This window comes from Pectinophora gossypiella, chromosome 17 (genome assembly GCF_024362695.1).
Source record: "Pectinophora gossypiella chromosome 17, ilPecGoss1.1, whole genome shotgun sequence".
Lineage (NCBI taxonomy): Eukaryota > Metazoa > Arthropoda > Insecta > Lepidoptera > Gelechiidae > Pectinophora > Pectinophora gossypiella.
The window spans coordinates 14,563,938-14,578,338 of record NC_065420.1 but is presented as its reverse complement, the minus strand read 5'-3'; the positions used below and the strand labels follow the sequence as shown (position 1 = coordinate 14,578,338).

Genomic DNA, 14,401 nt, shown 5'->3' with positions numbered 1-14,401 from the left:
TACTTGGCATATGCCATATGCCAGCTATCTACATATATGTATAATAATGATGTAATGGTACAAATATAAAGATATCTTTCGAAGGGAAGGTGCGGAATATATTCTGACTATTGGATTGTAACATTATTATAATATATTATTTGATGTAATTAAAGACATGCTGTATTTCATCCGTATTTTAGCCATAGAGGCGGCCAACCAGCTCGCGACAACAATCACTTCAGGACCTCGATACCGACCCCCCCGGCGTGGTCAAAGACTTCCCTCAATCTACGGTTAACGCTATCGACCCATTAGAACCGATTAATTCTTTAAAATATAATTTCCCAGACGTCGTCCTGAGCTGAGGTTCGCGCCTAACCGGGCACCGCCAGGCCTGTTGTCTTAAATTTTGTGTCGGGTGAGGGCCCTCAGTGCTCTCCATTTGTCCGGCCAAGTAGTTAATGCCATTTGCAGCAACTCCACAATAAGTCACGTCAAAAAAAATTGTTTCTCGCGTTCTCCACAGCGCTATAACACCTTTTTAGCGACTGTCCTAAATACATAGAAGTCATTCAAAAAGCCCCCTCGCTTCAGTCGCAAGCGCATCCCACCCATCGCATACTTCCTGAATGGCCTGAGATTTCAATTAAGCCTGGGAGTGCGGCTATCTGCGCATTATCATCTCGATTGTTTCAGATCTCAATCTAGACTGAAACACCTGATTGTTTTGTAATGTTGTGGCCTTCATCAGCTGCTGCGCTGTGACATCTAGTACTATGTAAGCCTTCATGGGAATAATGAACAAGGTTCTTGAATTTAAGCGAGTTTAATTAATCTAAAGTATTTATAATTGATTTATTTATTCAAAAAGTTATCTCTACATACGTTTTATAGTGTTAGATAAAAAAGAATCGATCGACCTAATATCGACTGATACATCACTATGCTAATGAACGTCACAACACTAGCTTACGTCCTTTGACCGGTCTAATTGGTCAAAGATAAATTACGAAATTCTAATTACCAAATAAAGGCGGTTTTAAAACTGACGAAAAACTTTTTCTTTTATTATTTAGTTTATTTATGAATTTAAAAAAATTAAGAAAATCGTAATAATAGGTCCGACATTTTATCAAGTTTTTCTATGACATCACATTGTACTTTTTCATACAAATTGCATAATAATTTCATGTTTTAACGTTTAGTAAAAAGTAACTGATTTGACAAGTCGGAAACCATCCTTACCGCGCAATGAGACTATTTTAAAATGTTATCTTATCGAAATATAATCACTTATTGTGCTGAACTGGTCGTTCTGTTTAATATTAATTAGTACTTAGTTTACTTACCTACGTCTTTATAAAAAGCACTATCAAAATTTACAACGTAACTAATTGCTACCTGATCAGGTAAATCGAATGGTATTTTCCGTCGCAATAGTACGAAACTGAAAATAAAGAAAACACTAAAATCCTTTCTGTATCTGTTGTCATTATTTCTGTATCCTGTGTCCATTGCGCTCAATAAAGTATTTTATACATTTATCTACTTATCTAAAATTTTATGAATTCTCCGATAGGAAATTCTACCTATCATCTGTATAATAGACTATCTCTCTTCTAATCCTTTTATCCCCTGTTGGAATGTAGGGCTAGAATAACAGATTTCCATTACTCGCGATTTTTTGCAGCCTATGCTAAGTAATGTTCGTGAAAGAAAACTCGAGTATCGCGGGAAAACTAAACTTTTTTATTGTCCATTCATAGTGTTTTTTTTTTTTTTTTGTTTTGTTTTTCCCCGAAGGGTAAGGCAAAGGGAACTATGCCCATACAGCCATGTCTGACGTATTTTTTTTCTTGATGATTAATGAAATGATGAAAGGTGATGATGATGAAACCTAAGCCCCCACCCTCGGAGTAGACTCCTACTCCGAACCCCAAACGAATTAACTCAAAAGTCCGCATAAACTTTTGAGTTATGAAGCGGCTTCCCAGCACGAAGCGAAAATAGGCAGATACACTTTGTTTATTGAATACTCCAATATAATAACACTCGCGAATGTCTTCCGACTAACTTAATGCGATCATTAACCACAAAACACCACTTCGTATTAATTATTTAGATTACTCAATGAAGAAAGCAACTGTCCCGTTCCCGTTTCCCGCTGAAAAACCCCATTCATAGTGTATACAAAAAACCATAGACAACAAACTTATTATTTTTTTTTAAATATTTTGGCCTGGTTTTCTACTTGAACATACCGCCCCCCAAAGGACGCCAGCCAGTCAGGCCTTTAAACAAACTCTAACAAGTAAAAAAGTAATAAGCTGTAACAAACTCAATATAGTGATCTCTAACAAACTCGAGATATTTAAACTCTAAACAACTCTGTATTATGAATGACTCCACTAACCTTCAATAGCATAAAAAATATTTTTAAGTACTTATAAGTAAAGTAAGTATGTATAGCTAATAAATAACTAGAACAACTTATGTTACGAAAGCGCCTTTCGACGGCAGACGTGAAGCTCACACTCCTCGTACACAACCGACAATAAAACGTTAGACTCTCCATTATCAGCAACTTCAGAGGTCACTGAGTACCTCGTGAACCCATTGACGTCAACAATCGCACAGCGTCCATCACGCGGCTCCCGACACGAAATACCGTTTTAAAATATTAATAATGAGGCGAGTCCACTAATGAACGTCCCCCACACATCCCCGCTCCCCTCGGCTCCCCCCTCGCTGCCCCCGCTGTGGGACCACCGTGGGACCTTCTCCCACGGCCATTGTCCGCGCACTTTCCTGAACCACGGCGCTGCAATGATAACAGTGATGAATAATAATGCTTAATTAAACTTGTTTATACAGATAATTAATTAGACAGCAGATGGGACTAATTGGATCAGACGGACGAGCCATGCGATCTATCAGACGGGTTTAGATTCGGCTGCGCTTGGTTCATGCCCGGTTAGACGGATGGAAGCTCATTTCGTTTATTTTATTCACGTAGGTACACTGCAAATAAACCATAACATCGTGTTCGCATTTGCTACAAATTGGAAAAAGCAAAAAAACCACTCTGATCCAGAGAAGCTAATCAAGCTTCTCTATAATACTTAGATATAATTGTCGGTTGCATTATAATAGTAAAATATATCCCATAGTTAGGCACAGACCTCCCCCGTCATCGAGAGAGGTGTGAAACATGTTCCACCATCCTACTGCACTGCGGGATGATGGAAACATTTTTCATATGTTGCAGATCTTTAACCCTTCCACGGACAGAGACCATGGCTCATTGATGTTTCATAATATGACACCTTGGAATCGGAAGGTCCGTAAACGTTCTGTCCTTGAAAGTGTTAAATCTTCCTCAGGATATTTCCCTTCACTATCAAAATGTTTTAAGAATATTCAGATTGTCACCCGTTTTTTAAATGCCAAGACAATGTCTAACGATCCATTTTCCGTCCCCAGATTATCCTGGCAGACGAGTGCACGGAGGCGGAGGGCCGCGCGTGGCACATGAAGCACTTCGCATGCGCCGAATGCGCGCGGCAACTCGGTGGCCAGCGGTACATCATGAGAGAAGCGCGCCCATACTGCCTACCCTGCTTCGACAACTGCTTCGCGGAGTACTGTGACGCCTGTGGAGAACCTGTTGGCGTTGATCAGGGCCAGATGTCGCATGAAGGGCAACACTGGCACGCCACGGAACGCTGCTTCGCCTGTCACACCTGCCGCGCTAGCCTCTTAGGGAGACCTTTCTTGCCACGGAAAGGAGCGATATTCTGCTCCATTGCCTGTTCCAAAGGCGAACCGCCAACGCCTTCCGACTCGTCAGGCCCGGGCCCCCGTCCCCCCCGAGTGCCGCGACCGCGGCGACCGCCGTCACCCAAATCTCCCCCCAGAACGCCCCAGAGAGAACCCTCCCCGCACCATATAGACGCTGATTCTGAACCCAGCGGGTCTCTAGCGCCGGAGTCGCCGCCGCCACACCCGCCGCCGCCGCCCCACGCGTGCCTCAGTCTAGACAGAGCGCTCGCGGATCTCAGACTAGAGCAGTCCATGACCGAACACCAAATTCCACCAACACCAAACTCCGAAATGAAAGAGGAAGCGTCTGAGGAATGGAAGCCGCCGCATCCTGTTGAAGCTCAAGCTGTCGTCACGCCTGGACATTCGACGTCCATGCCTGAATTGACGCTAGTGGACGGAAAGCCGTCTCCGAAGCGGCCACGAGGAGGCCGGACGGTTAGATTCTGCGGCGACGATAATGAAGCGTTTGAGCCTGATGACCCTCCGAGGAGAGAGAAGCAGAGGGAGGAGGACGCGAGCAGCTACTGCAGCACGTGTTCGTCGTCGTCGTCGTCGGCGGAGTCGTACACACTGCCGACGCGGCGCGCGTACGGCGGAGTGAGGATATCGTACGTGCCCAACGACGCTGTGGCCTGCGCCAAGCGCGAGCGGCAACGCAAGAACGCGCAGAACGACAAGAACTGCATCATCTCGTGATCCTGGGACTACATAGTGCCTCCAAATCCCTCCTACTGACACCAACCTCCGATTCAAGACTGACTTCTGATAGTTTAGCCCCGTAAAGCCATAGTATTGTAAGACTTATGTATTGTCTTCCTTCTTCTAGCTGGAACCATGTCCTATATGTCTTGCCAATGTCTGGAAACTTCAAAAACTTAAGCTTATTTCACGCCTGTGTATATTTCATGACATAGTTTCTTCAGTTTGATCAAAGTAAGCAAAAGCCACATTGCCAAATGCGTGTAACTTACAAATAATAGTATCCCAGGTGTGTCGCTAACGTTATTATGACGTGCAGACGCCTCTTATCTTTGTAACGTTTATCCCTTCAATGGGGTTTTTGACAAATTTATATCCCAAATTCGTGCTTAATAACCACTAAATGTGACTTTATCCATGCGACACCTTGGGGTGATCGATTTAAAAGGGTTGTGAATTCGGCTTTGACATATTGCTATTATAATAGAATGTTAACGACCTACGTGTAATAGGAGCTATGAAATCTAATAAATCATCTGCCTGATTGTATCGTGTTAAGAACTTTTTAGAGAAAGTGAGAAGTGTATGATTGATGTGTCATAAAAAGATGGTATAAGTACCTATTCCTAATGAAAGTATGTAATGAAAGTCATTTCATCAAAGTTTCAAAAACATTTAAGTGACTGCTGATGAATAAACTGCGACTAAAAAGTCAGCTTTAATATATTATTTCGGTTTTTTTTATTCATATATAAACTTGTAACATAATATATAGAATGCTTTTGTAAAACGTATGTATATGACCATATCGCATTCATGAAATGATAATTTTAAGACATATCCCACTTTGCCACTAATAATTAATTAGAAATACTTAAGTAGATTTAAAAGGAAATGTAAATTAACGATATAAGTACAAAAAAATTGTATTATTTTGTATTACATTTTGTATTCCGAAAAAAAGTGTTCAAAGTTTGTAAATAATGTTATAATAATGACAATTATTATTAGGTACGTAGATTTAGGATTGCCTTACGTATTTAAAAGCCTGTGTATTTTATAATAATTATTAATAATAATAAGTAGAATTAAAATAAAATGTAATAACATGTTTTTTTGTTCGTAAAAATCTAATTTTATTATTTTCGTTAGAAATATAAATTGTACAAATTAGTTTAGAAAAACATAATTTCATAAGTTTTACGGTACAATTTTCAATAGTTTCGATTACCATACAATATTTATATTTTCTTGTTAAAATTTATTCTGTATGACGTCATTAATTAATCATGAAATCGAATTCAAAACACACTTAGAGAGGTGGCCTTAATAATCACAGGAATTTAGCCCCAGTCAACATGTGTAAGCCTAAAATAGTAATAATAATTTTGTACAACACTGGCAACGATTTGTTCAAATGAATGAAACCACTTTTGTAAGTTATTTGTACTAAGAAATGAAATAAAATGTTTTGGAAATAAGATTATTTTTTTGGATTCAATCTCTTTTAAACTATATGTATGCCTGGTGATTTGAATTTTAATAATTCTGGATTTAAATAATCGAATCTGACATTCATGTTTTAAAAACGAGCTTCCGAATTTCTTATCAAGTGAGTAATCGATTTGTGGGTAAGTATGCAATTTATTTATACTTAAATGACAACACTTAGAAAAATGTCACAGTTTTTGATTTAAAACATGTATCAGTGTTTTCACGGAGATTTATCGGTAAGTATTTAAGCATAACTTATCTGACTCTATTTTGTGTTATAACTGTGTAAATGGCTTTTGTAATGCCTATAGAAAGAGAAATTTTAACAACATGACATGTGACCCTGTTCAAATCCCTGTGCTCCCTATTTGTCCGGCCAAGTAGTAATAGACATCTGAGGCAAACCTACAAGAAATTTGGCGAATAAAAAACGTTCAACCCAGTAGGAATAGTTACAGTCAATTTGTGCAACCTACATAGCCTAATGTCACATAATTATGTAATTCAAAGTCAACAAGAAGATTGGCCACATGCGAACCTATGAATGTGGGAGTGGTAGCAGTCGCTGTAGCCGAAATCGGCTGAATCACATCTTCAATTCAAAGTCCCCAAATTCAAATTCCCGAGAAATGCGTTTCGGAGATATACGCTCAGCGTTGAAGGAAAACATCTTCATTCTTTTCTTTTCCTGCTGTTATCTTGTATTGGGCTGGTTTGCCCTTCGCGGGTTGGAAGGTCAGACAAACAGTCGCTTCTGTATAAAACCGGACATGTCAAATCTTCAGGTTAGGTAAGCGGACCCTGTGAAAAACGGAATAATGCTAGGGTGATGATAAATAGAGGAACTGGTAAATTGACAAGTGCCTGCGAACCACGAAAGTAGAATTTCGTGAACACTGCAGCTATGGAAAATTGTCCTGTAAAACGGGATTACGGTAGGGGCATGGTGAATGAGGAGTTCTAAAGATTCTCTTTGGATACAAACACGGAACCCTGCTGTTTCCATAGACTAGGCAAGAGAAACAACATTTTCTTCGCAACACAACGCTTGCATAACTCAGTAAATTATTCAAGATATGTTAGAACAAAGCGGGACTCTTATCCTTATCAGTGAAAGTGGTTTGTTTGTCTGTCTGTATCGACACGGCTGTGGGAACCTCGTGGACGGTATTGTCTTTTAGAAAAGCTGCGTTTGTGAGTTACATCAGTTTGGTAGCGGGCGCTTTGAAATTATACTATTTTACACAACTACTTGGTTATTATTTTAAAATGATTGGAATTAAACTTCGGAGCCGTGGTAGCCCTGTTGGAAGAACGCTTGACTCTCACTTTGAAGTCGCCGGTTCGAATCCCAGCACGGGCCTAATCCAGTGTTCTTCGAATTCATGTTTGGATCATAATAATTTTCACGTGCCCAGCGGTGAAAGACAACATATTAGTGACAAAACCCACATTCCCGAGAAATGTGTTTTGAAAGTTTTATTGGGCTAGTTTCTTCGCGAGTTGGAACGTCAGATAGGCAGTTGCTTCTGTAAAAAAACAGACCTGTCAAAACCTCAGGTTGGGTAAGCGAACCCCGTCAAAAGGGGTTAAAATACGATATGATTACGATATAATTCAGCTCATTATTCTGAGTTAATATCAAGTCGAATTTTCCATTGCAAAAGTATAGAATTGAAAATAAAAAAAAAAAAACAAAAAAAAATGTAAAAAATACTAAAGGGGATGATGATGATGTAGATCATTATTCTGAGTTGATATCAAGTGGAATTTCCTGTCGGAAATTTCATGAAAATTTTTGGCGATTTTCTTATTATTTTCAGTTCCACTGTTTTGTGACTGAAAATTCCAAATTCTGTACAATAGGTAAGTCTTCTAGCCAAAGGACAAACATACAATCCGTAGATCTTAAGTACTTACAGCGGCTAGACTGAACGCAAACTTAGTCAATAAAAAAGAAGTTGAACTGTTACTCCCCGCGGCGTCGCCTGCCAACTCCATTCGTCTGTGTAAACATGAGCCAAGTTATATTTGGTAACTTGGTAACGATTGGTGTAACCTGAGGTTTCGGATCCGATTAACATCTAGTGTGGTTCTCTCTTGATTTTTTTTGACGTGACTTATTGTAGATTTGCCGCAGATGGCATTAACTACTTGACCGGACAAATGGGGAGCGCTGAAAGCTCTCACCCGGTACAAAGTTTAAGACAACAGGCCTAAGGGTGCCCAGTTGGGTGCGATCCTCGGCTCAGGGCGTAGTCTGAGAGGAAAAAATATTTGAAAGAATTAATCGATCCTAGTGGGTCGCAATAAGCAATAAGCGCTGATTGAGGGAAATCGTCGACCACGCCGGCGGGGTTGCTATCGGGGTCCTGAAGTGCTTGGTGTCGCGAGCTGATTGGCTGCCTCTATGGCTAGAGTAGGTGCTCTCTTGAAAAAAATGGAATTTCTGGGGGTGAAAGGACCCTGCTGTTTGTCCGGCCAATAAGCGAAATCACGAAAAGTCACATAAAAATATAACTGGTGGATGTCTTACTAAGAACGTTTGCAAAATTATGCAATGGAGAAGAATCTTCTTCTCTTACTTCCTTCATTATCACCTTTCTTTTTAAGTAATTCTTTTTTCGACTACCTTCGTGGCCCAGTGTCTTTATTTAGTAATCATAATTTCATAATTTATCTTGAACCTAGTACACGACCTAATTAAAATAATTATAACTATTGTTCCTTCTATGCTGTTCTGGGAGCAAATAAAAAACATAGAAAACGTTCAGCTGCTTGTCTTCCCGGGCATGTCGTAAAAATCGACAGAGGGATTGCGTCCTCTAACATGATGGACTAATGTTATGGGCGATACGCTGATCCCTTATCACCATAAGGTTCATCATATCCAGCTTACGACATCGTATCAACAGTGACTGCAAGTTGTCTTTGATTACTTGTGGCTCTGCCCACCCCATTAGGGATTACGGGCGTGAGTTTATGTATTTATGTATGTATAACTATTGTTACAGAAAATAGCACCGAAATGTGATTTTTCAAAAACGTGCTTACCTGGATACCAAAAAACGACAACAGATCAACATGCACCAGTCCATCAAATAAGCCACTTACTTTATTATTAATTATCATCATCACCAGCCCATTAACGTCCCCACTGCTGGGGCACGGGCCTTCCCCGTGGATGGATAGGGAGATCAGGCCTTAAACCACCACGCAGGCCCAGTGCGGATTGGTGGTTGTTAACGACTGCTAATGCAGCCGGGACCAACGGCTTAACGTGCCTTCCGAAGCAAGGAGGAGTTCGAGATGAAAACTTTTTTTTTGTGGTCACCCATCCTAAGACCGGCCTTTGCGAAAGTCGCTTAACTTCAACAATCGCAGACCGAGCGCGTTTACCGCTGCGCCACCGAGCACCGAGCTTATTAAGTATACCTAAATGTAATTCCGCAACGCAACCCCTTAGGTCGTAAATGTTTTATGAGACGTTATTCCGGCTTTTCAAAAATTATTGCCGGGAAACTTGGAAATGCATCACGAGAAGAATATGACGCGTCTGATTTGTTAGTTGTCTGGAAAATGTCTAGACTTGGTACATTATGTAGGCCTTGGATGATGTGTCATGTTATACAGGGTATTAGTGACATCGTAATGAAAACTTTGAGGCATTATTCAGACCATGATTCTGAGTTGATATCAAGTGGAATTTTCCGTCGCAAAAGGATGGAACTGAAAATAATTTAAAAAAGACACTAAATTGATATTAACTCAGAATCATCGTCTGAATCATCCCCCTCAGTATTCGTTACCATGTCACTCACCTGTATAGAAAAAAAATAAAAGAACGAAAATAAAGAAAGAAAGTATTTATTACGCCACAGTACCTACCTAACAATACAAAAACAATAGGGAAACAAATTAAACTAATTAATTAAGTTATACGGGAAGTACCTATTTATCAACAAAACCTAAACTTCTCGCGTGGCATAGCTTTCGACAACTGAATGCGACTTTATGCGTTTAAATTCGTTAGATCATTAGATAATTGATATGATATGTTTTCGAGGATTTATGCTTGCGTACTTCGTGAAATTCAAACATAGCTGTCGAGAAGCTAGTGCGTTACACATCTGACTACTCCTTTGGGGATACGGGCGTGATGATGTGAAAGTTATAATGTACACAGCATTATCCCGTTTTTTCACAAGGCCCGCTTACCTAACCTGAAGATTTGACAGGTCCGGTTTTTTACAGAAACGACTGCCTGTCTGACCTTCCAACCCGGGAAGGGAAAACTAGCCCGATACAGGTTAGGTCACATACATACATACATACATAAACTCACGCCCGTAATCCCAAATGGGGTGGGCAGAGCCACAAGTAATCAAAGACAACTTGCAGCCACTGTTGATACGAAGTCCTAAGATGGATATGACACACACATACATACATACATAAACTCACGCCCGTAATCCCTAATGGGGTGGGCAGAGCCACAAGTAATCAAAGACAACTTGCAGCCACTGTTGATACGAATTCCAAAGATGGATATGATGAACCTTATGGTGATAAGGGATCAGCCTATCGCCCATAACATTAGTCCATCATGTTAGAGGACACAATCCCTCTGTCGGTATGACACACACATACCTCCGATAAATTCATTTCTCGGGAATGTGGGTTTCCTCAGGATGTTATTATGAATGATAAATATTGTTATATGTACATAATCCTAAAAATGATTAGTCATTACGGGCATGAGCTTATAAAATAATTGATTAGAGAAAAACATTTGACTCACAGCTTAATATTTTCAGTATGATTTACAATAAGTAAGCACTTATGCAAAAACACGAAAGTATTGTTAAATTACGCATATAACCTATTATGATACTTAACACTCAATTTGCCTACTTACATGGACATTTTTCCAATCTAATTTTATAACTAGTTAATTCTACATTTCAACCCTACGAAGCACATGTCAAAGGCCCCACAATTTAGCGTGAATATTTAAAACTATGATTAATACGGGCCGACCTTGTAACGCCCTTTAAACTGCTATTTCAATTTTATAATTATTGACTACCCCTTCGGACGACTAGGGACGGGGTGCCGCGAGATTCGTCATGACGTCACTCACTACGTCATTAATACGTCATGCCATTGAGTCATTACGCCACAACTGACAGATTGGGCGTATGATGAATGAGCTAGTCGATGTCACCCCTAGCACAAAAGGGTTGGCAAAGAGTAAGGTGCAGAGGTAACAGCTATGGTACCATTTATGCCTATCCAACTAGACGTCGGCAGGCATTTCATCCTTATGTTGTGGATATACCACCAATCCGCACTAAGCGTTTTGCCTCTTCCCTTTTGAAGCGAACTGCAAAGGTCTGGAACTGTCTGCCGTCGTCTGTTTTTCCGACTCGTTATAATCTGGAAGTCTTCCAGGCTAGACTGAATAGGCATTTTGTAGGTAAGCGTGATCCACCCTAGACCACATCGTCACTTAACTTCAGGTGAGATTGTGGGCATACGCAAGCCTATTATTAAAAAAAAATCTATTAACCGTAATACGAATCTCACCCTAGATGAGACATGCGCATGAGGCTCAAGGCGAAGTCCTAGATAGTACACGCAGGCTTAAACGCCTATATTTCTAGTTTATTTCTCAGTTATTTAAATCTAAAATACTAGACACATCACTAACACAGCTGACTCGACCATTACAGACGACGATACAGCTTATCAGTCACCACCTACTCGTATCAGAAAACTCGGTGAGGTGTGGATACTTATTTCATCTTGCGATGGTACCTCTGACTACCCCAATTGGGATATAGTTGTGAGCTTATGTTATACATGTTATGCCTGACTTACTCTAAAAAAAAAAACAACATTCTTCAATCAATCAATAAATAATCTTTTTCGTCAATCAAGTAAGTTGTGTGTGACTGATGACCTATCAAGGTTAGTATAGACAAAACAATATAGTAATCACTGTCATATCTGCGTATTTATCTATGCCTACCAGTAACAAATGGAGTTAGGGTAAACTGCCCTATACTCGTCACTAGCTGACATTCATTCCAGCAATTATAACACTCGCAACACGATTAGCGAATGTAGTTATCTTGATGAAGCTTATATAAGGTGCGGTTTGTGACTAATAGAAGGGTAAACCAAATAGGGGGCAATAGGGCTTTTAATAAGTGAAATAAAATATGCAAAGTTATTTTTATTCGTTTGTAACTAAACAATAGTGTGCTGATGAATATTAAGTAGCTGCAAGTGGTCTTCTGGTAACTTAGTGGCCCTGTTCACCCCAGTAGGGGTTACGGGCGTGAAGGCTAGAACGATACTCCTCTTCATCACACTGTAAAGATTTATTTTATTTTTTTTATCTTGCCAGCCCCGCAGCATAGCAACCGTATCGAGGGCTTCGACCAATAGCCGTACGACGTTAATCTGCGTAGGTAGCATTCGCTGCGTCTATTGGTCAAAGCCCATTAGCCCACGATATAAGTCGCGCGGCACACGGCGCAGGTGCTGTGCCGCGGGGACAGGATATCTTCTAAGCCTTTGTAAACTATAGCCTGACGAAATGAAAATTGAAGTTTTATTTTTGACGCGACTTATTGTAGGATTGCCTCAAATGGCGTCAACAACTTAGCATTAGCATTAGCAGGAGAAGTCGAAATAATGCATTCCCAATAATTCAACCCTTTACTAAACTCGGCACGTACCCAATCAAAGCGAGTACTGTAGTGCTGATCGATTAGTCGCGCCCCCCTCCCCCCTCCACGCGTCGCACTCCTGCGCACAGGTGCGGTCACGCTGCGCGCGCGCACCTGATCCACGCTCGCTGCACAGGGGTTGGAATTACTCAACAACTCCAGATTTATTACCAATAATCGATTTTTTAAATTCTGTTGTTGTGTTTATTTTTATTTATTTCTTTAACAGTGTATTGAACAGGATGTTAAAACAATTAGACTAACACAAGACAGACTACAAACCATTCACCTGATTTCTAGTAGAAATGTCTTCGAGTAGACCGGGAAAGAGATATTTAAGAAGTAAGAGAGGGAAGAGGCGTGTAACACCTGTTCTTGCTCAATCAAAGAATGTGTAATGAAGAGCTTGAAGTGCGTAGTAGTACAGTCCCTCTATTGATTGTGTTTCGATCATAGATACATATCACGTGGTCTCCAGGATCTATGCCTGGTTAGTGGCAATAGGCTCTCTACTACACAGGACTTAAATATAGCTGGCGAGGATGGGCATGCCTACCACTTCGGGGATATGTTATGTTAAACTCGTGCGCATATGAGCCACGTTACGTGTTTTCCGAGGGTTATCACGGATTCATAACTTCATGTATGTATATAGGTACATAGTCATCACTAATTTAAGAGCCACGCTCTTGTCGGTGTAGCATCCGCTATGCTACTTTTTAATGAAAAATAGAGCAGTGGTTTCCCTCTTGCCTTTTGCCCCGCAGTACTCTGTCTGACGCGAGTGTAATGGCGCCCAGAGTTAGTCTATTTTAAAGCCGTACTAGGACTTCTGTCCTCCGCCTTATACATTCATACATTTATTTATTTGTAGGTACATAGTACGTACAAATAATATACTATAGTGACATGAAGCACGAGTGTGCCTCTGTCACCTCTGAATATTTTATTTTCATACAATCAATATGAAATCAATATCCACTGGCGAAGACGTAGATATCGTCATCTTATAGTGAACACCATGTAAGCGCCTTATTGAAAAATGACATTCTGATGTGATTTGAGACAAGCTAGTATCAATCCAAGTCAAAATTTTGAGGTCTCAAATTTTATCTGGATTGAAATCAATTGAAAGTAATCGAGGTGTTGTTGAATAAAATCGCATCAATTTATGATTTTTCAAAATGGCGCTTACATAGTTTTCACTTTTCCGACGTTATGATATTTTTATATACTTACAGTTGCTGCTACCGATTTCTATTACCGAGTTGAATTTGTGTTTGAGTTCATTTGTATCGGTATTAGGTATAAACATTAAAAACTAAAACCCGAATACGGAAAAATCGCACTCTAAAAAGTATGGAACAAAAAAATATTTCTCTGAAGTGATGTTTAAGAGTTATGCCGTGTAAGACACTTGTGTCACTTGTAAAATTCTAAGAGATGTTTTAGAAGTTACTTATGTAAGCTCCTCTTGGTCTTCTTCTCCCACTCTTTCCTTCTATCTTCCCTTCTATGATGTTTTACTGAATTCGTCGTGTCTTATTAAATAATAAATAGATAAAATAAAAAACATTTATTTCGGGCGTTTTCCCATGTTTTATTAAGTGTCCAATAATCTTGCCTCTTCTATCCTCAATAATAATAATAGATTATTCTGT

The 14,401-nt window shown here is 39.9% G+C and overlaps 1 protein-coding gene across 3 annotated transcripts in view; it reads left to right on the top strand.

The window, feature by feature from the left end:
• Positions 1 to 5,987, top strand: part of LOC126374704 (protein prickle-like) — a 268,632-nt gene extending 262,645 nt beyond the window's left edge. For all 3 annotated transcript variants that reach the window (XM_050021423.1, XM_050021421.1, XM_050021422.1), the window contains exon 7: positions 3,466 to 5,987. In XM_050021423.1, coding sequence (XP_049877380.1) covers positions 3,466 to 4,503 — 1,038 coding nt within the window. In that variant the 3' untranslated portion in view covers positions 4,504 to 5,987. The remainder of the gene's footprint in view (positions 1 to 3,465) is intronic.
• The last annotated feature ends 8,414 nt before the right edge of the window (positions 5,988 to 14,401 follow it).